General features: G+C 38.6%; 1 protein-coding gene across 3 annotated transcripts in view; it reads right to left on the bottom strand.

Moving 5' to 3' along the window:
• Positions 1 to 27,996, bottom strand: part of aux (cyclin-G-associated kinase) — an 87,250-nt gene that overhangs the window by 38,815 nt on the left and 20,439 nt on the right. For all 3 annotated transcript variants that reach the window (XM_083112334.1, XM_083112332.1, XM_083112333.1), the window contains exons 7-12: positions 21,345 to 21,570; positions 18,653 to 18,808; positions 16,594 to 16,900; positions 12,226 to 12,550; positions 3,927 to 4,060; positions 2,316 to 2,429 (exon numbers count right to left, since the gene is read on the bottom strand). In XM_083112334.1, the coding sequence (XP_082968460.1) occupies positions 2,316 to 2,429; positions 3,927 to 4,060; positions 12,226 to 12,550; positions 16,594 to 16,900; positions 18,653 to 18,808; positions 21,345 to 21,570 (1,262 nt within the window). The remainder of the gene's footprint in view (positions 1 to 2,315; positions 2,430 to 3,926; positions 4,061 to 12,225; positions 12,551 to 16,593; positions 16,901 to 18,652; positions 18,809 to 21,344; positions 21,571 to 27,996) is intronic.

Here is a 27,996-nt window from a genome sequence, read left to right as displayed (position 1 = left end):
TATTATTTATTTCTTACTATTCAAAGTTATCTTTCCCAAAATTTAAATTTTCATTTTAGCGCATTTTCTAGCAAATACCTGAAATTATACCTTCATGGTGTTTTTAACCTACTGTTTCAAATTGTAAGTCACATGGCCTAAGCCTCTTCGTGAGAATTTCATATCTTGGAAGTTATTTTCCATAACCCTCTTTTGATTTTAAGGTAAGGGTTTTAGACAAATAAATTTTCCCCATATATGTATACTGAAGGGTGCATAATGACCATAAATGGCAACGGACCCAAAAATTTTAAATCAAGCAATCTCAAGTGGCAGATACTGATATATAATGGCACCAAAAATTGGCATTATCTTTTTTTTGGATTGTTAGTGTTGCATTTCCCAAAATTTGCGTTTTTGTTTTAGAACATTTTTCTGCCAAATATACCAAAACGTACACTTCCACTGTGCTTTCAAACTAATATTTTAAATTGCAGGTCACATGGTCTACGTATTTTAGTGACAGTTTGATATATTGGAACAGATTTTTGAGGAAGTAAAAGTAAAAGTAAAGTGCTCCTCTGTGCTTATCACCAAGCCATGAAGGCATCTAGGGGGGTGTGGAGTCAGGGCCCCACACTTTCTTGATCACGGCCGAAGGTGGGGGTGAAGTGATCAGCACCATGGTCCTGGCTACCTTTACCCCAAAAGTTTCCTCCAGGTACCCGCTTGATACGACTCTGGGTCTCTCGCATGGTAGTCAGATGCCCTAATAACTGAGCTTTATTATTTCTCGCTCGACAAATGCCGATGGTGCGCACTTAGCTTGGGAATTCAAAACACACCTCGCGCGACAAATACTTAAGATGCGGCTCCCATGTGACGGTAGATACGCACTCATCTCCTGTTAGAACCCTGCCACGTTGCTCTGTAATGCAAACTGTTTTGATAGAAGTTGAAAAAATCGTGGGAAATACATGATTTAATGTGGCTGTCAGAATTATTCCATGTATAACAAGCATTATACTTTACTCTTGAATAAAATGTTGGAAAACTTGCACGTTCTATGTACACAGTATGGCACATTTTGTTTCGTTAAGCCTAGAAAAGACAAGAATGTTGGATTTCATGGAGTTTTTCTTTGTTTTAGGACATTGTTATAAAAAATCGCTAAAAACTGGAACAATTTGCATTTTATGCCAAATGTGCGTTATTTCGATATTTCGGACTGGCAAAAAATGTGTCCAGACATCACTGCACATTCATAAACACAACTTCACAGCAATTAACATTTTTCATGATTTTCGCGTCGTTTGCGAAAAATCAAGGTTCTTACTAATTGGAAATTACTTTTTGGGCACCCCTCGTATAAATCAGTAGATGAAAAGTAAAAATTTAGCAGGGCTGGCAGAGAAAAGTCAATTCGTGAAGAAAGTTATATGCTTTTATGATTGAATGATTTGAGTAAATATGATTTTAAGATATTTTACGTATTAGTTATTAGTATTTTATTTCATAATATTGGACATTAACTTCACTCAGTGAGAGATTAATGACCATGTCTCACGAGTTTAAACAGACAGGACAGAGAGTTGCGTTAATTTCATTGCAATACTAGTGTTGCAGTCAATTTGAGGTTGGGAGCATGCACTTGCCAAATTTTTATAATGTTCATCAATGCAGATTTATGATTCACTTTTTTGTGATAGTATTCAATATATATCCAGTTTAGTTGGATTCTTCTTGATATCTAAGAATAGTGCAATGTCATTATAAAAGTATGTTAACTTGTGCAACACCAGTAATATGTCAGGATGATGAAAGAAAACCTTCGTAAGCACTGCTACATTAAATAAGGTGAAGTGAGCCAGAAGAGTAATAAAATTCCAGTAGCATATTTGCAGTCTAAAGCTCTTCTTGTTTATGCATGCGATTTTTGTTGGATGTTGCAGTCTGAAGAGTTGAGGCCGAAACTTAGCAACAAGATTTCTTGTTCCCATGCAGAGTTCCATAACGATATCTTAGAAAAAAGGTTCAATCAAGACAAAATTCCCTGACATTTCCTTGACTTTTTTTGACACCTCAAATTCACTGACTTTTCCCGGTTTTCCAGGTCTGTCGCCACCCTGTTATTATATGGGATGACCTGATATTTGGTTTTAACAGAATAAACAGACCTCTCTCATGCTATAGAATTCAATATCTTTTTTTATAAAGAAATATAAATTGATATCAACAGTGAAAACGAAACAGAATTGCTTAGTTTTATATTTTCACTAAATAATAACCATTTGAAGACACTTCTTACTCTGCAACATTTATCAATCAATACTTACCTAACTTTGGTGAAAAGAGGTACTGGATGCAGAGTAATGGATACCAACGTCACAGGTTTAAAATGAACTGCATTTTCAGGGTCTTCAAGTACGCTTTGCATGTATCCTAGATACCTGAAAATATATGGAATACTTTATTAACAAAAAAAAAAAGATTGCATTTTGCTAAAATTAATACCATTACAATATTATTTACAAGCCACACATTGAAGTTTGGGCAACAGAGAATACAAGATGAACATTTGCACACTAAATTAACGTGATCGGACAGTGAAAATAATGGATTTGAAATTATGAAAATTATAGATGCGAGAGAGGTGTAGTGATGAATTAGAAAAAGCACAAAATTTTATAGTTTTATCGCTGCATTCTCCAAAATATAAGTGCTCCAGTATCCTTGAGGATCTATGTGAACTTGGAAAGATATATGATTGCTACCTTATGATGCAAGATAAAATAAAATAAAACTAAATTAAAACCACTAAAAATAACCATGTAGATATTTTGCATCTATAGAAAGTGGTTATGTGAACCTTTAAGAAGAACATGATATACCAAGGTGAGTACTTTTTAAACAAATTGATTATGGTATCTACTCATCTACAATGTGCACTTTTTTTCAAAGTTCTTGCCCCCAAAACTGTGGTGTTTATTATGCATGGAATTATTCGGGCAGCCAACATTAAAACCATGCACGTTTTTACTATGTCACTGCATATAACATGTATATATTAACAGGTGGAAATATAAATTACCAGGTTGAATTTCTTTAGTTATACTATTTAAAAAAAAAAAAACACTAAAAGTGAAATGGTCATTTCCCATAATTTTTCACTTTGTAACGGAACGTTTTAAGACACTGAGAAAAGTGGCGCTGTTATATCAGAATTCAAGCATCCACCTTCCTGCGGGCTGCAAATCCATAACATAATTTTGATCTCGCTTTCTTCTACTACAGAATAAACAAGGTGGTTACAGAAGTGAAAGCAATGGGAAGCAAAACACAGCGGTGGGAGAGAGGGGAAGGTGGTGTGGGTTGGCGACACATTGTATATACAAGATGGTATTGGTCCACGCAGCAACAGGTTACCAATTGAATAGCTCTGATGCCATTCGCTCTTGATCGGCATAGCAACAGCTTTACGACCTACAAGGAAGCCATTTCTTGAATTGGAATTGTCCTGAGCATTATATACAAGATATAATTGTATATGACAGTAAAAAACTTCTTATGTCACGTGCCAGCAGAACTTCAATCACATCCCTTTCGACGTCTCTTGATCAGCGCTGATGATGATTCAGAGATGGAATCAAAAGCTTGGAAGAACTCCTAAAGTGTTTTTTATTGTGCTGTTTGTGTGTATTTTGTTGTTTTTAACAAATATAATGGTTTGTTGCCTTTTCCCATTAAAACCAGGGTGCACATTATACACACATAAATACGGTATATAATTTGATCAAAAAAAAAAAAAAAAATCAGTTTTCACCAAAATATCAACTATCTCAATCTCTTAATATTTAAGCCCTGTATTTTAGAACCATCCGTAAAATTTCACTGGCAGATCATTTCAATTCTTTAAACATGTGTTACTTTGTAATGTAGAGAAGTACCTCAATTCCGACGGCTGCAGTCCAGGTGGCATTCGTTTTACAGCAAACATTTGAGCTGCATCCTCAGGCCTTTTAAACAAGTTGGCGTACATGAGAAGAGCACATACGAGCAGCGCAGACGAGGCTTTCCCATCCTGTGAAGTGAAAACAAGTACTGTATTCCTGTGTAGCAAGCCAACTCATGGCAATATTATCACCATTTCTTAATTATTACTAGAGGCACATATTTTTGGTAAATAAAAAAGCAAAATTTCGGTACAAAACAGTCAATTTCAGGTTCAAAAGTGGTAAATAAAATTAAATTTCGCTGTTATAGCAGTGAAAAAGCGGCATATAAAATTACCATTTTGGTTTTAAAAATGTAAATATAATCCCAAATTTGATTTAAAAACTGCACTTACTACATAAAATAAACATATCCCTTCTAATAGCACATTAAATCATTACCAGAAAATTAAGTTTATTCCTGTATAAAGGGGTCCATTTTTGCTTCTCAAGTATTTACAGCAGAATTAATCAATTTTCCGTGAATTGCATAACTCACAGGATAATTCTGACTTCAGAAAGTGTCACGTCTGTATATAAACGGTAAATTTCGTGTTTTTGAGTATATTTCGCATTTTGCAGTTAATTTCGCATTATTTCGTGACAAGACAGGGTAGGAAAATGCACCTCACACCTTTCAGAAACATGAAAAATTAACATTACAATGTGTTATTTCACATTTCGTGTTTTCGTCAAAAACGAAATATGTATCCCTCTACTTATTAATTATTTATACAGTACGCTCTCTTTAATTCGAACTTGGATAATTCGAACAAAAGCACATTCCCCTTGAAACCCCTATCTAAAACAATGTTAAAAATGATTACTCAATTCGAATTTTGAAGGTTAAATTTGGATAATTTATCTTCATGGCGTGGTGCTAAGCACAGGGAAACACTTTACCTTTACCTTTAAATTTAGATAATTCGAAATCGAAATTCCAATAATTTAACATAAATCTTTCCAAGAAAGACCAAAGTGGTTGCTACATAAGAAATTCCAACAGATGACTCGTCCCCCTTTTCTTCTTGAAAAGGTTGTTTTTATGGTTAACAGATGTGCCGATGGCAGATAAGAGAGGGCAGCTGGAATCCCCAGAGCTTTTGTTTGTAGGAATGTGACCTTCACCCTCTCTGAAACAAGTTGAGAGGGGAGCGGATAGCCGGACAGAAGGGATCATTTGTCTGTGTGTTTTAGTAGAGTCACAATGTCGAAACGTGGTGCGCACAGTAGCTTAACCTTAGATAAGAAAGTTGAAGTGCTTAGAGAGGTAGAAAGAGGAATGAAAAAGAATGAAAAACAATCACGTGACCCAAATATTACAATAAGTGTACTGTTCATGGATGGAGATATGGATAAAACATAGCAGTTGTAAGGTAAGGTGTACTGTTTGTGTATTACTGTTTAATGCAGTTTTATGTTTAATACAGGGTAGCTACGATTTTTTGATTATGAAATTCCCTGACTTTTCCAGGTTTTCCAGACCAGAAATGAAATTTTTCCAGACATATTTGTCGTCATGATTTTTCCTTTTGAACCTCATGTTTTTCAAGTAAATATGCAGGCACGTTAATTATTATGAATATGAATATACACAGTTATTAGCTGAAAATTTACCAAATGATTAATATAATGATATTCAATGAAAAAATAAATAACTATTGTACTTCCCCTTTTACTAAGTCATTACAATTAAGGTGGTGTAAAAAATCAATAAAAAATGTGGCATATATCAAAGCTTTACAATGTAACTTGTATACAAGCTCAATTATATCAATACAAATGAGAAACAACACAAAATTAGGTCATGTACCTTTAGAAAATATGAAATAAGTTTAATGATTATATTTTTGAATTTATTGAAAATAGTACATATTTCGGAAATTTAGAACGTGAATGGGACTGGTGACTAACCATACACCTAAAAGAAATATATATATGCAGGCCATACTTTGGAATCAAATATCTCCATTATTTGAGTTTGGAACCAATTTTATATTACGGGAAAATATCGAAATCTGTCTACTAAAAGGTAACAGTTCCGAATGTTTTATGTTGTTTTTTTTTTTCAAAGTTTCCTAGCAGGAAGACTAATTATCATAGAATCTTGGCATTCATTGTGACACGAAATTTGAACCTTCCTTAAAATAATGAGCACTATTTGGATTCGAAAAAAGTTATTTATGTTGAAAAAAAACCTTCAAAATGACCTTACGCAATCATACACTCTTCCCACGGAAAAGGTATTCTCCGGTTGACAAGCGACAGTAAGTATCGAAAACTAGTGGGATTGAATGTAGAAATAAATCGGAACCTTAGTACAGGGTCTTTATTTTAATTGTAAGACAACCAAACCTGACCTTCCTAACCTAACCACAAAAGCGTATTTGACAAAATCTTAAGTAATCGCTAAAACTCTGCAGTATGCGTTAACAGACATAAATCGAAATCGAACCATGTAAAAGTTGCATTTGTAGCATGATGAAATCGTAATAAAACAAAAGGAACTTGGGCCCATTTTCACCACTTTTCAGCAAAATTTCATTCTACACGCAAAAAATACGTAAAATTACTATCGGCATCAAACCAACATTCCTAACCTAAACAACGATGTGTGACCAGCGTACGTTTAATTCCTCTATTTCGCACCAGTTTTTTAAAAATAAATTCGTTCTACATGCACAAAACACATGCATATTCGAATAATGACGTCACTGATACTGCATAAAATCACTAATTTATCGGGTGTAACACATCTCTGCAATGTAAAAACTACGACAACGAGAAAATGAACCAGTTGATCAGGTTGCTTCTGAACGGGTCGCAAACGAAGGACTCAAATTCACAGAACGGGTTCATGGGGGGAACTAAGTACTGAGTCCCTTTGTTTTTACTCGGCGTCCGCACCCGTCCAGTGTGACGTCAACCACAGCCAGTTACGTGAAATTCTGCTCTTCATACTTTATTGCAGATCCAAAACCAATGAACTGTACGAACACCAACCTGCTCCGCTTCACGTATCAAAAGAGAACGGGTTCCGAACGGGTGTGTTCTTGAAGAAAGAAAATTTCCTCACCACACACAAAGCTAAAGCAACATTTTTCCTTAAGAAATTCTGAGTATGGCTGGTGCGTCTTGAGTAGCTTGTTCTCTAAGGAAAAATCTCACGCCTTTCCAAATTCCGGTCTTGAACAGGTTCAGAAGAAAGAGTCGCAAAATGAACGGATCCAAGATCCGAGAGTGAATAAATATAGAATCGAAATGCGAAGGAACCATAATTTTGTACGTAACAGACTAGAAGTTATAATGACGAGAGGAACAAGTTTCTGAACTGAATCTTTTGGGGGGACTGGAATCACAACAACCGAATTCGGAACTGGAAATGAACCGTTCGTTCATTTTGTAACTGGTTCTCCTGCAACTCCAAAATGCTCGTAAATTCCAGAAAATATGCAAAATTCCCTGACTTTTCCCTGACCAACCAAATTCCCTGACTTTTCCCTGTTTTCCAGTCGCGTAGCAACCCTGAGTGTGCTATTTCATTGGTGTGTGTTTTCTTTTATTATATTCTGGATAATTCGATTTTTTTTGTAGCCCCTTGGAGTTCGAATTAAAAAAAAAAGAGTCCACTGTATTTGCAGTTATTCTATGTCATTTGGTAACCATGGCAGAAAGATGTTCTGGGGTACACAGACATGCAATTTTTGCCAATCCTAATATTTACAGCATTACGTGCGAGACATTCACACATAAAATCTAAGGTTGTATGCATGAGATTGGATCAAAATATTCACAATGAACTGATTTCATAGAATTATGAAGAACCTTGTGGTGTCCGCTAACAAAAGAAAGAAAAAATCTTGAGTATAGTGGCCGCGGTGGCTCAGTCGGTAACGCGTCTGACTACCATGCTAAAGGTCCCGGGTTCGATCCCCGGCCGGTTCAAATCCGGGAACTTTTCTAACGATGGAAGCGGCCCCGGCGCCCAACCAGCGTCGAATAACATGGGTACCTGGGGGGAAACCCTGGGGGGTAAAGGCAGTCAGGGGCATGATGCTGATCACATCACCCCCACTCACGACCGGATCAAGAAAGTGTGGGGCGTTACCCCCACACCCCCTATACGCCTTCATGGTGTGGTGCTATGCACAGGGGAGCACTTTACCTTTTACCTTTATAGTGGCATAGCCTGAATGCATGAAAAGCATTAATAAAAATTTGTTACATGTGTGAAGCTTTAAAAATTTAGCCAAGATTTGACTTCATTTGTCTGTGAAGCATATAGGATACAGATGCTAAAGTATACAAAAGTGTATGCATTCACAGACATTTAAACCTTAATGCAGGGGGTTCCCAAACTTTTTCGTTTCATGGCACCCTTGGTGTTTCAAGACTTTTCCGCAGCGTCCAAGTTAGAATGTAGTCCAATCTAACACTTGCAACGCTTAGTGTGGTTAGGTTGCTTGCCTTAAGTTAAAAAGTATGTAAAAAGTACTAAGTAAGCACATACATATTTGGAACAATAATATCAATTGAATTTCAGTGCAAACATTGGAAAATTTTGCCACTGTAAGCGAACCACGGCACCTCAGGGCGCACGGTGCACACACTGCCTTAATGCAATTAAAAATATAGTAATTTCCAGGTTGATGCCTTTGTTATTTACTGGAGTAGGACCACTTTTTGTGGAATGGCCACTGCTGATATAAAACTGCAAAGGTAAACAAAGAAACTGATTTTTCATTAACCTACATACGAGGGCAAATCGAAAAGTCTTTGCACCTAATTTTTTCTAGCTTGTTATAAGTTATGACCAATCAGCATTGGGCATACATGCGCACACACAAATAACCACAGGCCAACCTAAGTACAAGGGCCATTAGGTTGGCATCAGGGAAAGCTTGTGAGAGCTATTTTCCCAGAAACTTATACCCCCCACCCCCAATTAGAATCATGGGTCATGTTTACCAACCAGTTGTCACTCATGGGAGGGGTAGAAATGCTTTATTTATAAAGAACCAACCATTGTTAGGCTAACAGTAGCCATTTTGGAGAACAAAAACCATGTGCTCCAAATCACATGTTTACTAAATATTTTATTCTTTACTGAAAATCAGAGATAACACTCACCCATAGGTAAAATAATGCCTAATTTATTAAAAGTAAACTCATTTGCAATTATCTGGCATAACTAAGCCAGAAAAGCTGAAAAAACACTTTTGTTTATGCTTTTTAAGCAATTGATAACTCTGCCATCTGGTGGGAGAAAGTGGCAATTCTCCCAAAGACAAGGAAAGATCTCAAAGGACTCCAGCTGGCCAATGAGAAGCCGTCAAGGCTGTGACGTCACAGAGGAGACTTTCAGATGGCCTATTGTGTTCTGAGCTTGCTAGTCAAGCTCACTTGTATTACAGACCCACCTGAGAGCAGGTCAGCTTGGAAGTTGCTGGTAAAATCCAGTGTGAGAATGGCCACCTGTGCCCGCAACAAAGGATACATAAAGGGAAAAGGGATCTAAGGTCCTGTTACAGTAAATACAGGCCTAAGTGTGTGTGACCAAGTGGGATATTGTGTCCACAAGTGCATTTAAGGATCCCAGTGAAAATTCAGCAAAATAGCGAGTTTTGTGTCCCTCATCCCATGTGGAAATCCAGACCACATGGTCGGCAGGACTGACGCCATAGAAGCATCCATAGGATATCAGAGAATATCCAAGTTGTCCTTAGCCATCCATCCAAGAAAAGCCAGGAAAACTCATTTATCACCCCCCAAAGCCTTTGTTACACCAAGGAAGCACATAATATTAATTTTTTAGTGTGGTGTACCCCAAATTTGTCCATATGTCGGGATGTGGCGATAAAGAGTGAAATAGCGTGTGTAAGGCCCCAGGTATGATTGATCTAGTGTGAAAACGGCTGATATGTAAGTACAAAATCTTTTGTATACCTTTTTTTGTGTCTTGTACAGTGAAGTGCTCATGTTTGGTGGCAGCTATGCCACAAGCGATGTTCTTTTCAATGAATAAATATGTCGTTTAAAGGTGTCTGACCTTCTATCATTTTAGTGAATCATAAGCCAATTAAGCCCTCCTCTAGTTACCGATTATTAAAGTTAGGCTAAAGTTCGTCTGTAGCTTAACTGATGTCTCAGGGGATATCTGTTACTATACGGAACACCACACGTGGAATAGGGTCTGCGTGTGGCCACGTAAAGTGTGGTTCTCTTTTGTTTTTGCTGTTTTTGATATATTATATATTTAAAGTTAACCTTTTGTAAAACCAACTTTAAAGCAACGTAATATAGACAAAGCAACCAATCAATAAAAACCAATCCCGCTTATAAAGTGTTATTACAAAAGCGATATACGAGCGATGCAGTAGGCTTTTCTTGGAACGGCCCTATTGTAACTTCAGATTTCTTCCACGGCACGGCGCTGTTATCAGTTGGCAAAGATGACCGGAGTGATCAGGAAGTCCAAGCCATATAAGCAGCGAAGTGTTATTAGTTTTTTATGGTGCAAAGGACAAACAGCCACAGATATCCACAGGGAGATGGAGCCAGTGTATGGGGCAGCAGCCATTAGGAAAAAGCATCAGCGTCAAGGTATTCGTGAAGTGAGCAATGTGTTCTTCCTCCATGACAACGTGAAACCACATGTGTCAAAAAAAACAATCGCCAAACTTTAGTCATGGGGTTGGGAGATTATGGAGCATCCCCCATATAGCTCAGACCTAGCCCCCAGTAATTACCATCTTTTTGGTCCATTGAAGAAGTTCCTGGCAGAACAGAGAATCACGAACGACACCCAAGTGCAGAACATTGTTCGTCGTTGGTTCAGTGATCAGCCGGCCACCTTCTATGCAACGGGCATTGCGAAACTTGTGGTACGGTGGGACAAGTACCTCAACAGGTGTGGTGATTATGTGGGAAAATAGCAAACAGTATGTAGAAGATTGTGTACATCTTGTTTTTCTTTTATGGTTTGTAATCTGGCAATAAATAGTTAGGTGCAAAGACTTTTTGATTTGCCCTCGTAATTAATGTATAATTTTGATATTTACTTTAGAAACTAAAGCATATGAATTATATGTAGGGCTGAGCCGATACCGATGTATCCAGTGGTATCGGTATCGTAAAGTATCGGTTGGAATTCTTCTACCGATACCAGCAGATACTTTTCCAGCATTTTGGTCTTTCACGAGGTCCAGAAAAAAGCCACGCGACACTTTTACAGAGTCTAATAATCCTGGAAATTATTAAAATTCAAACTAGCTTTTTATTTTGCATGAAAAACTGTATTTTGTGGTTACATAACATCTATTTTAATATTCTTGAATATTTTTAAATTGGTAAATTCATGCATTTAATTGAAAAAAAATATTTACACCAATATTGATCAAATTTTAAACAAATTTTAAATATTGCAATTTTCAAGTATCGGTATCGGTGGGATTCGGTGAGGGTATCGGTTGAAAGTGTTATCGGCTCAGTCCTAATTATATGTATAAAAAAAACACTTTAAGATAAACCAGGATGTCTTATGCTCCTAATATTGGTTTGCCCATTTTGCTTTGCAAATATATTTATTATTTCCAAAAAAAAAGAAAAAAGTTTTTTACTTTTTTTATACATATCTTAACTACTTTTGGTATGAAGCGTACAGTGCGGTGCAACATATTACAGGATATAAAATGCAAAGACAAGTACCATAAAATAAGAAATACATTCTCGTATTATATGTTTACTTTAAGGCTGAGCCGATACTGATGTATTGGTATCAGCCGATACTAGTGGTAATGGTATCAGAAAGTATCGGTTGGAATTCATCTACAGATACCAGCCGATACTTTTCCGGCATATTGGTCCGCAAAAATATCCTGGAAATTATGCAAAATTTCAACATTATTTTTATTTTGCATCAATTTTGCACGAAAACTATATTTTGTGATTACATAATATCTATTTTAATATTCTGATGCAATTCTTGAATATTCTGAATCAAATTTCTTGGAAAATTGGTACATATAATCGGAGAAGAATATTTACACACATCCATAAAAAAAAAAAAAAAAAAATAAAAACTGGCAGAATTTTGCACTAAATAAATAAGAAAAAATCAGTAATTCTTTAGTACACTTATAACAGCCAATTCTGATGGAATGCTGTACCATCCATAAAAACACTAACCAAATACTTAAAATTTCATACCAGAAAGCATGCAAGATATGATACAACCATAATACATTCCACTCACCATACAATGAACCACACACACATTCTTCGGATCCTGTTGCAGGAAAACATACATATTGCCGCAAATGGAATACAGGTTGTAGAGCGGGGGAGCCCTCCTCGTGTGCCACCCACAGTCAAGTACTCTCGTCCCAAATTTAGATGAAGAATACGATCGCCCAGATACATTATATATGACGTAGTGACCTGGATGCCTTCCGTCCAACAGGGCTCTTACATCCTCTACGTGGTTCCGATATGCAGATTCCAAGCCCTCAGCTGGGTACGACATCACCCCTATGCGAGAGGTGATGTAGTTGAAATCCAAGTCCGAGCGTGCAATTGATCTGCAGAGTGGAAAGAAATTGCATTAGAAAAATTAATGTTGCAAACAAAAGATCTGAGATAGGCAATTGTTTTTGCTATGGCAAGTTTAGCATTTTCAGAATAGAAAAAAAAAAATACGTGTGTGTTAAAATAAAGATGTTCTACAATAAAGTCGTGTTCTAAATTGTTTTCTTCTATTTTACAGAAAACGTTAGACATGGTAAGATATTTAAATATACATGCAGTGTGCTTATGTATCCATGAAACGGTTTATTTTCATTCAATTGATTATATTTATCTCATCCATTAACGAAAGAATTCAACAGCAGATACGTGATGCTACAAAGATCGATCCCACCACTGGTCTAGCAAACACATCAGATGCAACCACCAAATTCAAAGTGTCCACGAAAGAAATAGCAAATAACATTATGCATTTCTGCCACGAACTTAGCATTTAATGAAGAACTTGAAAAAGATCAATTACTTACGTGTGTGAGTACGATTTTTCGATCAAAACAACGTTTCAGAGGTCAAGACTGACTTCTTCTTCAGGTTAATGCCTATTCTTAGGCACCAAACATGGTGTCACGTTAAGAAAGTGTTAGTTGAGGATAAAGGTTAAAGGTTATGGTAAAAAAAAAAAAACAAATTGGATAGGAATGTTTATGAAACAGCACGGATAATTGGAATAAACTTAATAGAGATGACAGCAATTTGGAAGATGGATGGATTGCATTTTTCAAAAAATGGGATAAAGGCGTGAATAATGATGCCAAATTGGGTTTCCATGTTACGTCCGAGGTCAGGAGGGCCGCTGGCAGAAATCGAGTTCGCCTTGGACTGGTGACACACGGGTTTCATGAGGGGTAAACTAAGGAGGGAAAGTTTGCTTCCTTCTCCGTGTTGAGCATACGCTGCACATTCGCTTCTCCCAAGCACTGGCCGAGTGGCTTCCAACAGCTGTTTCGGACGTTTCTTTCATGAGGTTTTAGATTGTGATATGTTCGGTTTTAGATTTGTGTGTGGGTAGAATGACGTTTTTATAGCTATAATGCAGGTTCTTTAATAAGTGCTTTGTACCATAACCTTTAACCTGTATCTTCAACTAACACTTTCTTAAGGTGACACCATGTTTGGTGCCTAAGAATTCGCATTAACCTGAAGGAGGCAGTCTTGACGTCTGAAACGTTGTATTGATCGACAAATCGTATTCACACACGTAAGTAATTGATCTTTGATCTTTTTAAAGGTCTTCATTATTTAGCTGTGAGTAATACGCACATCACAATATGAACTTAGCATTGATAATGGACAAACCCACTACATTTGGCTTCCCCTACTTGTGCAAATAAAACCACTGGCATATGACAAAGCATACAGTACAGCAACAGCAGTCACAAAAGTAGCAATGCATACCAGAAACCCCTTCAAGCAGGTAACAGCAAGTTCCTATGTGGGTGGTGCAGGAGTTACCAAAATTAATTAAATAAAAATACCGTATTTACTCATGTATAATGTGCACTTTTTTCGACCTTTTTTTTTTTTTGCCCCATGCATGGATTAATTGTTTAATGTCTACGGAACCCTATCATGTTATATATCGTTGTAAAGCTTGAACTCTGCAGTTTCTGAATATGGCAACACTATTCGATTCAAAATAAAGACACTTATTTGCAATGCGGTTGAAATAAGCTCATTACAAAATGAAGAAACATTCTGATTTTTATGGTACTTTGTATGAAAAAAATAAGGAAAAAGAAAATAATTCAAATATATTCCTGGCCAAATAACTACTTATATGAGTGTCTAAATGCCTTAATGGAGGAAATCTTGTGCTGATAGCTTGAGGGTCCTGAATGTGCCTCCTATAAATGTTTCGTTAGTCATAGAAAAAGTATATATTTGAGAAGTTTTTCTAGAGAAAGTAAAGAGGAAATGAGCAAAACCACTTATAAAAGTTTAAAGTCCACGTGCCACAATTTTTTACTTTGTAATGTAATGTTCTCCTCTTGATCGGTATAGCAACAGCTTTACGACCTACAACTAAGAAAGCCATTTCTTGAACCTGAACTGTACTGTGCATTCAGGAGCGTATATTCTAGGCTAGCTAGGCTTCCTGCAAAACCTGAAGTCTAGAGAAATAAATACAGGAGAAAAGTCGATCAGAAATTGTAAACAAAATTATTCATATCAGTGAGATGATGATGCTGATTCTGGAGTTGGCAACCCGATTCCCCATGAGTTGGTTGGCAACCCGATTCCCCATGAGTTGGTTGGCAACCCGATTCCCCATGAGTTGGTTGGCAACCCGATTCCCCATGAGTTGGTTGGCAACCCGATTCCCCATGAGTTGGTTGGCAACCCGATTCCCCATGAGTTGGTTGGCAACCCGATTCCCCATGAGTTAGTTGGCAACCTGATTCCCCATGAGTTAGTTGGCAACCCGATTCCCCATGAGTTAGTTGGCAACCCGATTCCCCATGAGTTGGTTGGCAACCCGATTCCCCATGAGTTGGTTGGCAACCCGATTCCCCATGAGTTGGTTGGCAACCCGATTCCCCATGAGTTGGTTGGCAACCCGATTCCCCGTGAGTTGGTTGGCAACCCGATTCCCCGTGAGTTAGTTGGCAACCCCATTCCCCGTGAGTTAGTTGGCAACCCGATTCCCCGTGAGTTAGTTGGCAACCCGATTCCCCGTGAGTTAGTTGGCAACCCGATTCCCCGTGAGTTAGTTGGCAACCCGATTCCCCATGAGTTAGTTGGCAACCCGATTCCCCATGAGTTAGTTGGCAACCCGATTCCCCATGAGTTAGTTGGCAACCCGATTCCCCATGAGTTAGTTGGCAACCCGATTCCCCATGAGTTAGTTGGCAACCCGATTCCCCATGAGTTAGTTGGCAACCCGATTCCCCATGAGTTAGTTGGCAACCCGATTCCCCATGAGTTAGTTGGCAACCCGATTCCCCATGAGTTAGTTGGCAACACGATTCCCCGTGAGTTAGTTGGCAACACGATTCCCCGTGAGTTGGCAACCCGATTCCCCGTGAGTTAGTTGGCAACCCGATTCCCTGTGAGTTGGCAACCCGATTCCCCGTGAGTTGGCAACCCGATTCCCCGTGAGTTGGCAACCCGATTCCCCATAAGTTGGCAACCTGATTCAGTTGGTAAACTTATTTCTATTCATAGCCTAGGACCTTGTGACATAGCCCAGGCCTTTGACTCAGTATACACCACTGTGTGCATTATATAAGAGATATAATTGTTTGTCACTTTTGCCTAACAAAAACCAGGGTCCGCATTATACACGCGTAAATACAGTAAACCATTTCATGGATGCGTGAGTACATTCCATGCAGATGTTAGTTGGTTTTAAGTTCACTTAAAGCTCAGATAGGCTAATCGGAGCCAGGCCTACAGTTAATTGATTATTTTTTTATTGCTTTTCTGCAACTTTTGGCTAATCGCAAAGATATGGATGAAATAAGTGAAAGAACAATCGCATGATGATCACATCACCCCCACTCACGACCGGATCAAGAAAGTGTGGGCCGTTACCCCCACACCCCCTATACGTCTTCATGGCATGGTGCTAAGCACAGGGGAGCACTTTACCTTTTTTACGATAGCAAACACACAAGGACAGCAAACACGAGCCCCGCACAAGAATATACTGGATACGAGTCCAGTGCCAGAGCCTCGCGAGTTTGAACAATATAGTCCAGGGTGTACTACGTGGAAGGGACGTAGACATTTGGGTGTCTTCAGAAAAGGTCAGCCCTTATCCCCCATACCTACAGTTAAAAGTGGCATTCAAACCACTGGAAATTTGTCTCCACTGGGAATCAACCCTAGGCACATTTGATTATAAGGGCACGATATAAGTGAACAATCTTTCAACATTAGGTACAGGAGCATCTTACACAAAATATTACATGACAGACACAAAAATTGCAAAAAAGAACTGGTAGCCACCGGGTTAATCTCATATCAAAATTATGATCCACATAGACAAAATGTACTTGCACACCATACAGAAAACCTAATGCCAGAAAATGCTTACTGTTGTACAGTCTGCATCACTTTACTGGATGTATCCTTCAGATTCTTAAGGAAACTACCGGCGCCCCCTTTCAGCGATGAGAACAGACTGCCTCCTCCTGCAGGTGGCTGCTGGGGGTGGTGATGGGGAGAGGGTTGGTGGGGTCTCGGCGGAGGAGGTCGATGAGCTGGCTCTGGGGAGTGAGGAGGAGGTGGTGGCCTTCCAGGAGCTGCATTCGGCTGCGGTTGAGATGGTGCACCTGGTCGGGGAGGTCTTTGAGGCGGCCTTCTCTCCGAGGCATCAGCATTGTTTGTCGTGGGTGCTCGAACTGCAAGTAGATTTACTGTTATGATTAGAGCTCGGTTGTGACAAAAAAAAAAAATTATCAAAAATGACCTACCTTTCTGTATCTACTGTCGGATTAAAAATTATAGATACTAGAGTTTGAACTCCAATTAAAAATTAACCAGTAGACCTGCATAAAAACGAGTTACATCAAAATTTAGCTTATTCAATTCTGCATTAATCTATGCTAACTTTTATTTTCTTCGAGTATGCCTTACATTTTTGATCATTGTGAGAACAAAAAAAAGTTGTTTTTTTTTTTTTAGTTTTGCAAACGATTTAAATTCTATTTAAATTCTATAAATAAAAGATAGGTTGTCTAATCATGATGAAATGCATGTACGGTGCAGGCAGAAAGGTCATAAACACAATCCTTAAGTTTCTAAAATTCGTCAAAAAACCGTTCTGATCAATTTTGCGAAATAACTTTTTCTTAGTCTTGGGTAGTCCTACAAATACAATATTGGTCTTGTTTTGAAGTTCCTTGCATCTGTCTTCAAAATGCATTATCATTGTCAATTCATATTGCAAATCCGATTTTATACAGATTTTTATTCAACGAAGTAAAGATGTACGTGGAACGTGGCAACACCGCATGCTTTGTCTCGCTGGGTCAGCCTGCAGTTTCCACTGTTCAACGGACATCGGTGTGTGCCATGTTGCCACGTTCCACGTACATCTTTACTTCATTGAATAAAAAATCTGTATAAAATAGGATTCGCAATTCAAATTGACAATGATAATGGATTTTGAGAACAGATGCAAAGAGCTTCAAAACAACGCCAATAATGTATTTGTAAGACTACCCAATACTAAGAAAAAATTGTTTTGCAAAATTGATCAGAATGGCTTTTTGACAAATTTTAGAAATCTGAAAAGTAAGGATTGTGTTTAAAACCTTTCTGCCTGCACCGTACTAAAATTTCATCACGATCAGACAACCTGTCTTTCATTTATAGAATCTCAAATAGAGCGATCGTTTGCAAAACTCAAAAACACCTGCACTTTTTTTTTGTTCTCACGATGATAGAAAATATAAAACATACTAAAAAAAATAGGTTCGCACAGACTAACGCAGAATTGGAAAAGCTGAATTTTGATGTAAATCATTTTTATGTAAGTTAACTTTTAATTGGAGTCCAAAATCAAGTATCTATAATTTTTAATCTGATAGTAAACATTGTTTCTATCTGCCTCTCAGAGAATAGAAGTGTCCCTCTCCCACTTTTAAGATCATATGAAAGAAAAGAACAGTGACCTGTTAATCATAGACATGATATTAAAACCCTTGAAGTTCATCCTGTACTGTATCAATCTATCAAAGTTTTATTTCAAAATATTCCTTTCACACGAGATAACCCTTTAATCATAAAATGCATTTCTCCTCACAATGTTTATGCATAAATAGTGAAAATTATGCACTTTGCGTGATTTCCAGGATATTCAGATTCCACAAAAGGGCCACGTGCCACTTTTACAGAATCTGTGCTAAAACGTACTTACTGGAATCTGTAAATAAATTCCAACGAATACTTCCCAATACAAATCTACTGGAATCTATCAATACATTGGCATCTCTATCAGTTCAGTCCTAAGCAAAAATAGAAATAACTTGGATACGAGCCTACTGTACCAGATCAATACATGCTCTAAGCACACAGATAAAGCAAAATAAGAACTTTTAACTTCTGAAGAATATCACAAGTGCAGGTAAAATAAATAAGGAAAAACGTACCTGGACTTGATGGTGCAGTGCTTGTGTCTATTCTTTTTCCTTCTAACTTTAGTGGTTCCTTAACATTAATCCCATGGGTTTCAGCAATGGCTGCCAACCGTTCCAATATGTCGGCAACTGTCATCCTTTGCTCTGGGTTTACTTGAAGCGTACCACCTACAACATCAAAAATAATCTGCATTAATGTCAGTTTGCAGTTAAGGAAACTGCGATGTGAAACAAATTTTGTACACATGTGGAAAATTTAACTATAATACACTCCTCACAAAAAGCTTGGAATATTGTTATATTAGGCAATGGGTGATGGGCACAGTAGCATATGTTGGCGAAAACACAAGGAAGTCCAGCAGACAGACAGAGACAGATACCATGTGTTTTTGCATTCCAAGACCTTGCTTATCACCTAATATAACAATATTCCAAACTTTTTGTAAGGAGTGAATTACATGTAAAGGGTGTTTTTTTTATAGGTTTGTTTTTCGACGTGGCAACACTGCTGCCCACGACAGCCAAGTGAACAGCTGACAGCGGCATTGTGCTCAGTGTGGTATGCCATTTCACCATGAATAGACTTACGCCAGAACGCCAGCAAATTGTGCAACTGCATTACGAACATCATGGTTCAGTGTGTGCAACGTACCGTGCACTACGTCGAATCTACGGTCGACATAAGCGTCCATCAGAGCAAGTTATTCAATGAACCATCGAACGTTTTCGCACCACGCATACTCTAATTGATACGACGCATCCACAGAAGTTGTTGCTGCTGTGGAGCGTAGTGTTCAGGAGGACCCGAATGAGTCTATTCGCCATCATGCACAACAATTGGAGCTCTGTCCATCCACTGAATGGAAGATTTTGCAGAAAGATCTTGGTTTACAAGTGTACAAGATCCAGCTCGTCCAAGAATTGAAGCCGCCTGACCACCGTATGCATGATGAGTTCGGTGCCTGGGCCGAAACAGAGGTTGTCAGTGATCCTCAGTTTCATCACAAAATTTTATTCAGTGATGAGGCCCATTTTTGGTTGAATGGGTACATCAACAAGCAAAATTGCCGCATTTGGAGTGGCGAAAATCCACAAGCCATTCTTGAGATGCCGTTACATCCACAAAAAGTGACTGCCTGGTGTGCTTTATGGGCTGTTGGAATCATTGGTCCTTATTTCTTCAAAAATGATGCCCACCAGAACGTGACAGTCAATGGAGAGCGCTATTGATCCATGCTTCAGGACTTTTTCGTTCCCCAATTGACTGGCATCAATGTGGAAGAGCTGTGGTTTCAACAGGACGGCACAACATGCCACACAGCACGCACCACAATCACTTTAATGAAGGAAACATTCGATGAGTGCATAATTTCGTATCATGGACCTGTGAATTGGCCTCCAAGTTTGTGTGACTTAACACCTTTAGATTATTTTCTGTGGGGATAAGTGAAGTCGCTCATCTACGCCGATAAACCTGAGACGATGGACGACTTGGAAGCCAACATTCGCCGTGTGATTGCCCATATACAACCCCAGCTGCTCGAAAACGTGGTCGACAATTGAACTTCCAGATTGCGCTTTATTCGTGCCAGACGCCCATATCCCCGAAATCATCTTTAAACAATAATGGCACACAATTCTCTTTCCAATAAAGCCAGTACCACGAGTTTGAGGTGTTTTATTTCATGTTCATGTTCTATCCCTCTAACAGTTGTAAAGTATCACCCATCTTATAGAAAATTCATGGTTCTCTTATTATTTCTCAATTAGCTAATATTGGAGCTTTCGATATGATTTTTATTATTTAGCATCGCTTTTCTGGCACTTTTGGCTAAACATGACAATGAGAACGAGTGATGATATGATGAATTTGATGAAGAGACACTCACAAAGAACGTTCATGCCAGGATTCGAACTTGGTAGAGCTCTTGAGTACTTGACATTTCAACATATCACATGTATCTTTCTCAAGAGTTATAAACATTGTTTGAGTTCTGTTTGAACTTCATTTTATACACAAATAGGTTAATGGGGACTGGACCTAAGACTTAAAAAGGTGATCTGAACCACTATGCGCCTCCACAGGTTATCAAACCACAGGGACACCTCGATTACAAGGTGATGATGCTACCACTATACCTTTGGGGAAGCCCTTTTTAAAAATTGTTATTCAGAATAATTGTTGAAAGAGAGACAAACAAGATGTGTTGAGACATTGAGTATTAAAAAGTCTTCACCATTACAATGAACAAATACAATAATTATTATTTATTATACTAATTAAGCCATATGGTATTTGCTTTCAACAATATTAATTCAACTATGTGACACTGAAATAGCTAATCTTTAAAGTTACTAAATACATATGTACCAATGTTGGTGGCCGCGGTGGCTCAGTCGGTAACGCTTCTGACTGCTAAAGGTCCCGGGTTCGATCCCCGGCCGGTTCAAATCCGGGAACTTTTCTAACGATGGAAGCGGCCCCGGCGCCCACCCAGCATCGAATAACATGGGTACCTGGGGGAAACCCTGGGGGGTAAAGGCGGTCAGGGACGTGGTGCTGATCACATCACCCCCACTCACGACCGGATCAAGAAAGTATGGGGCGTTACCCCCACACCCCCTATACGCCTTCATGGCATGGTTCTATGCACAGGAGAGCACTTTACCTTTACCAATGTTAGTTTTTAAGATAAATACTTACGAATAATATCATGAAACCAGATATATTTCCCATCATTTGGTGGTATAGTGTAGTTCCCATTGATGATCCTGAGCTTAGCAGAATCTTCAAATGGATGCTGCAAGTAGCAGAGCATGTACAAGATGCACCCTAGAGCCCAAACGTCAGAAGCTTGCGTGATGGGATAATTATTCCAAGTGTCCACCATTTCAGGGGCTCTGTACATTGGTGTGGTGTTTCGCGCCATCTGCAATGATAGAACGACAGTAAATAAGTTACATGTGATAATATCTCGACAAGATAACACAATGTTTGTGTCAAAAGTACTTTCACAACAAAAGTATCTTATGGCAGTTAATATATAACCAATATATTGGATGTACCAGGTGTGCCGATTCATAATTTTTAATTTTCTCGCTGGATGGTGCTGGAAGCAAGGGTTGGTGCACAGTCTCAACTGTTATGTCAGTGTGTTGCCAGGACAGTACCTGTCAAAATGCCGTGGATGTGCAACCGAGTGCGAGTGATCGTGATATTGGGTTTGTGTGGGAAACATGTTGACCTTCAAACCAAATAAGGAGCATGCTTTTCTTGTTCAATCAAAAGAAAAATGTGAGTGAAAGCCATCGTATCCTTGTGGAAACATACGGTGACAATATCCTACCGCAAGATGCTTGTGTGCGTTGGTTTTGACGATTCAAAAGCGGTGATTTTGACTTAAAGACAAAGATAGCCCGGGCCAGCCAAAAAAATTCCAAGATGGCAAATTGCAAGCACTGTTGGACGAAGACGATACGCAGACGCAACAACAACTGGCAGAGAAGTTAAATGTTGGTCGCCAAACAATTTCTGATCGTCTTCATGCCATGGGAAAGATCCAGAAGGCTGGAAAATGGGTCCCACATCATCTGAACGACAGACACATGGAAAAGCAAAAAACGGTGTGTGAAGTGTTGCTTTCTCGGCATGAAAGAAAGTCTTTCTTGCAACGGATAGTGACTGGGGATGAAAAATAGATCTACTTCGAGAACCCAAAATGCAAAAAGTCATGGGATGACCCAGGACAACCTTCAACATCAACCGCAAAACTGAATCGCTTCGGAAGGAAGACAATGCTGTGCATTTGGTGGGATCACAAGGGTGTGGTGTACCATGAGCTTCTGAAACCAGGTGAAACAGTGAATGCCGTTCGCTACCTTCAACAACTCATCAATTTGAACTATGCATTGATCAAAAAGCACCCAGATTGGTCGACAAGACACGGAAAAGTGATTTTGCAGCACGACAACGCCTCATCACACACAGCGAAAGGCATCAGACACACCATTTCTGCACTTGGCTGGGAATTCTTGCCCCACCCACCATACTCACCAGACTTAGCCCATTTGGACTACCATTGTTTTCATCGATGTCTCACTCACTTTCCCAGCAACACTTCAACAATTACGAAGATGTCGAACAATGGCTTGCTGACTGGATCACCTCAAAATGTGAATGATTTTTCTGGAAGGGCATCCACAATTTGACGGACAGATGGGCACAATGTATAGCTAGCGATGGCTCATACTTTAAATAAAGCATTTGTTACCTTTCTCCCCAGATACACTTGTTTTCTTTCAGATCAATTAAGAATTATTAACCGGCACACCTGGTACAAACTAAAAAAAAAATGAAAACATGTTAATGAATTAGGGTTGAGCCACCATCAATACCAATGTACGATCTGATACCAGTGGTACTGGTTGCAATTTATACCAGAAGATATTTTTCATGCGGCACTTTCCCCGAGTTCAATTAACCTGGAAATTATGAAAAATTCAAGATTTTAATTAATTTTGCATAAGTATTATGTGAAAAAAATATACTTTTTGATTAAATGATAATATTATGATGTGATTCTTGGCTACTTTAAAGCAAATCACTGGTAAATTCATGCATGTAATTGCAGCAGAATACTTAAATATTATCAATTCCTTTTAATTGTTATAATTTTCAAGCATCAGTAGTGGGTTCCAAAACTGCAAGGGAGGGGGGGAGAGCAAGGTGCCAAACCTGGGGGGGGGGGTAAATACTAATATTTTTCCTTTTGTAGATAAGGTTGAGCATAGTGCAGGGGCAAAAGTTGCAAAAAGTGGGGAGGCAACTGCCCCTACCCTCGCTCCCCCTAATTGCCGCCACTGAGCATCAGTATTGGTATCTGTGATAATCAGGAAGAACCACAACAGTATTATTTCTTGATTGCATTCCTTCAATTTCAGGGTGGCCACTCTAGGACCATGATGAAATTCAAGTATAATTCCAGGTTTTCAAGACAAACTTTCTAGAAATTCAAGGGTATACAAGCACGCACGCACACACACACACACACACAATATAAAGGGTCTGTGTGATTCGAGTGTATCCAAAAATTATAATCCAATTAAACGGTATATGCGTATATTTAAAATATTTAGTTTAAGGTGCAGAGTTTAATTTTCCATTTCGCATACTCAGACTACAAACACAAGCCACAAATCTTACGAAATAGAGTAATCTACGAAAAATTGTTAACTGTGTAAGAATTTCAACTTCAAGATATCAGATCTTGCAATAATTTTCCGTATTTCGGACAGATTATTTGGCAAAAGACAAAGTAAACAGGTTTAGATAATTTTATTTTATTTTCATTACAGCTTTCTTTTCCTTCCTTGATAAAAATAAAACCTAAACTGTGAAAAACATGCCTCAGGACATTAATAAATAACAGTTGGGCTGAAAAGTTCGTAGGCTAACATAGTAAAAAATATTTTTTTGACAAAATTCGATTTTATTATTCAATATAGTTGCCTTTGAGGGCGATACAACGATTGTAGCGGTCATACAATTTTTCGATGCCTTTTTTATAGTACGATTTCTCTTTAGCCTCAAAATAGGCCTCAGTTTCGGCCTCAGTGCTAAATTTCTTTCCAGCGAGCATTCTTTTAAGGTCTGCAAACAGGAAAAAGTCACTGGGGGCCAGATCTGGACAATATGGTGGATGGGGAAGCAATTCGTAGTCTAATGCATATAATTTTGCCATCGTTTTCATTGATTTGTGACACGGTGCATTGTCTTGATGAAACAGCACTTTTTTCTTCTTCAAATGGGGCCGTTTTTTCGTGATTTCATCCTTTAAACGCTCCAACAACGCTATGTAATAATCGCTGTTGATGGTCTGGCCCTTTTTGAGGTAATCGATGAATATAATACCATGCGCATCCCAGAATACTTATGCCATAACCTTGCCAGCCGACTGTTGCGTCTTTCCACGCTTTGGATTCGGTTCATCACGTGCAGTCCACTCGGCTGACTGTCGATTGGACTCTGGAGTGTAGTTATGGAGCCATGTTTCATCCATTGTAATATATCGACGGAAAAATTCGTGTTTATTACGGTTGAATATCGCTAAACATTGCTCCGAATCATCAAAACGTTGTTGCTTTTGATCGATTGTGAGCACGCGCGGCACCCATTTTGCACACAGCTTTCGCATGTTCAAATATTCATGCACAATATGTCCAACACGTTCCTTTGATATTTTTGAAGTCTCAGCTATCTCGATCAACTTCACTTTACGATCATTTAAAATTATTTTGTGGACTTTTTTGATGTTTTCGTCGGTAACAGCCTCTTTGGGGCGTTCACTGCGTGCATCGTCTTCGATGCTCATTTCGCCTCGTTTAAATTTAGCAAACCACTTCTCAACGGTTGATTTTCCTGGTGTAGAGTCCGAATAATGTTTATCAAGCCAAGTCTTTGCTTTAACAGTATTTTTTTTCGTCAAAAAGCAATGCTTTATTAACACACGAAATTCTTTTTTATCCATTTTTTCACAATAACAAAAGCTGCTTCACTCACAATGCTATATCTCATGAACTTATTATCCAGCAGCTGTGAAATTTATACACGTATCTTTTGAAGGTTAGTACTAAGTAAAAATCACATGGATTTAATTCTAGTAACGCTATCTATGAGTCAGCCTACGAACTTTTCAGCCCACCCGATATATAATAATTCAATGGGATTTGGACGAATAAAAATTGCAATTTTTCAGGTCTACGAAGAAAAATTCAAGCATAATTCCCACCGCCAATAATTCATGCATAATTCCCGGAATTCAAGGAATTTCTGGTGAGTAGCCACCCTGAATTTACAACAAAACTACATCTTACAGCCACAAGAGCGGCTGACCTAGCAAACTGTCATTGGAAGTTAAAAAGATTTTGTAACTTAAAGTACAACAAGTCTTGAAAATATAGAACTGCTAAATTTAAAACCAAACTGAACTTTAAGGGGCAACAGCCCTTTGAGGACCTAGCAACTTTTCATTGGATGACATGTGGTCAACACATCGAGCCCCATAACTGTTAATTTCTAGCTTTCTACTGCTGAGCCTGCTACATTTTCCTTTCAACTCCTCAATCATTCTAATAATGCCAGTGGTACACGGAAAATGTTTGACTTGCAAGGGATGAAAACAAAGATGGTTACACAGGAGCCCAACAAAGTTCCAACCTGGGCAAGGGTGTTCTTTGCGAGGCCCCTTCATCAATTTCATCTAACCATCACCCATCATCAGCTTTGCAATTAGACAAGTGGCAGAAAAACACTGCTAAAAATGCACAAGGGACCAGCTGCCATATCCGACAAGTTCACACGTATTCCTGAGCAATAGGACATGAATTTAGTTTATACCGGCTATAACATAACTAAAACTATTCTAGAATACCTTTATATGGATTATTCCACACTCACATTTCCCTCCAGCCACATACACAGGGTAAGTCAAAATGATGGACCCAATTACAGACATTTATTCTGTGAAATCTATGTTATTGTGAGACATGCACTTCGAAAGGTTAACTTTCAAAGTTTAGTTTCCATGCAGTGTTTCCACTTTCTACCGCTAGGAGTCAGCAGCAAGCAGGAAAATGGCGTTGACTGGAGAACAGAGATCTTTCTGTGTGCTTGATTATCATGTGAACAAGTCTGTGATTAGTGTGCAACTGCATTTCCGTACCAAATATCGGAGAGAACCACCTATGGGGAAGGCCATTCGTAAGTGGTATGAACATTTCAGAGGTTCATGCTGCATCTGTAAACTAAAATCGACTGGCCGTCCGTCGACTGGGGAAGAGACAGTGGAACGAGTGCGCACATGTTTTGTGCAGAGTCCACAGAAGTCCACCTATCGGGCAGCGAGAGAACTTCAACTTCCACAGAAAACTGTCTGGCGGGTTCTGCGGAAACGTTTACAAATGAAACCCTACCGCTTGCAACTAGTTCGAGCCTTAAAAGACAATAATTATGCTTTGCTCACGTCCTTCTGTGCTGATTTCCTCGCATTAATGGAAACGGATGGGTTCTCTGAGAGGTTAATTTACACTGATGAAGCAACTTTTCACCTTTCAGGGAAAGTGAATAGACACAGTGTAAGGATTTGGGGAACTGCTAACCCCCATGAATTTGTGGAACACTAACACGATTCTCCCAAAGTGAATGCCTTTTGTGCCATATCCCATGAAAAGATTTATGGACCCTTTTTCTTCCATGAACGTACTGTGACAGGATTTGGATTCCTTGATATGTTGCAACTATGGCTCCTTCCACAGCTTGCATAGGATAGCGCAGATTTCATTCTCCAATTGGATGGTGCCCTTGTGCATTACCATGGCAGCGTTCGGGACCATCTCAATGGGGCATTGGAACAACGTTGGATAGGCCGTGCATCTCCGGAGGATTGACCTCTCCTTCATTGGCCACCTCGTTCCCCTGACTTGACCCCTGTGATTTATTCCATGTGGGGTTTTGTCAAGGATCATGTTTACGTACCACCACTTCCAACAACATTGGATGATCTGCATACCTGCATCACAGCAGCCATTGCTGATATTCACCGCAACATGCTATACAAGGTTTGGTAGGAGATAGACTATCGGTTTGATGTGTGGTGTTACGTGAGGTGCTCACATAGAACACTTGTGTTTGAAAAAAACTTAGCACATGTCTCACAATAACATTTGTTTATTATATTTCATACAATAAATGTCTGAAATCGAGTCCATCATTTTGACTTACGCTGTATATCTAAATTTAATCCAAAACAGAAGATTGGAAACAGTAGAATTTCACATAAAAGTGTTTTAATGCATAGTCCAGCCATTGTAAATCTATTAAATGTGTGTCCTACGAAAAAACACCTGGCATTTGTTTTTCTTCAGTGCATGATACTGAAACCTGTTTCTTACACATTTTCACCATTGTACCATAGTTTCTTTAAATACACTTTATGCTCAGTGCAATTGGAAACAGATCTTAGATCTGGATAAAAGAGAATTCATCAACGGGAAATCGATATCAGGACCAGCATCTCAACTATAAGGAGAACAAGAATAAAATAAAATAAAAAAAGAGCCAGAATGTTAATTGAAGTAAAACTGACTATCAGGGGATTTATCTTTCTGAGATCTGTTCATGCTCGCAGCACTGATGTACAAATATATAACTGCACACATTAGACAAAGTCAGTTGCTTTGCTAAGTGCAGCAGCAGTGTTGCCAGTTATATATTTTCCAGCCAATCCTTAATCTTTGTAAATCAACTCATGAAATTTTTTCATTTTTTCTGTTTTATATCGTTTGGGAACGAAAAAAAT

The sequence above is a fragment of the Lepisma saccharinum genome, chromosome 26, assembly GCF_977018435.1.
Source record: "Lepisma saccharinum chromosome 26, izLepSacc3.1, whole genome shotgun sequence".
NCBI lineage: Eukaryota > Metazoa > Arthropoda > Insecta > Zygentoma > Lepismatidae > Lepisma > Lepisma saccharinum.
This window is presented reverse-complemented; position numbering and strand designations above follow the sequence as displayed.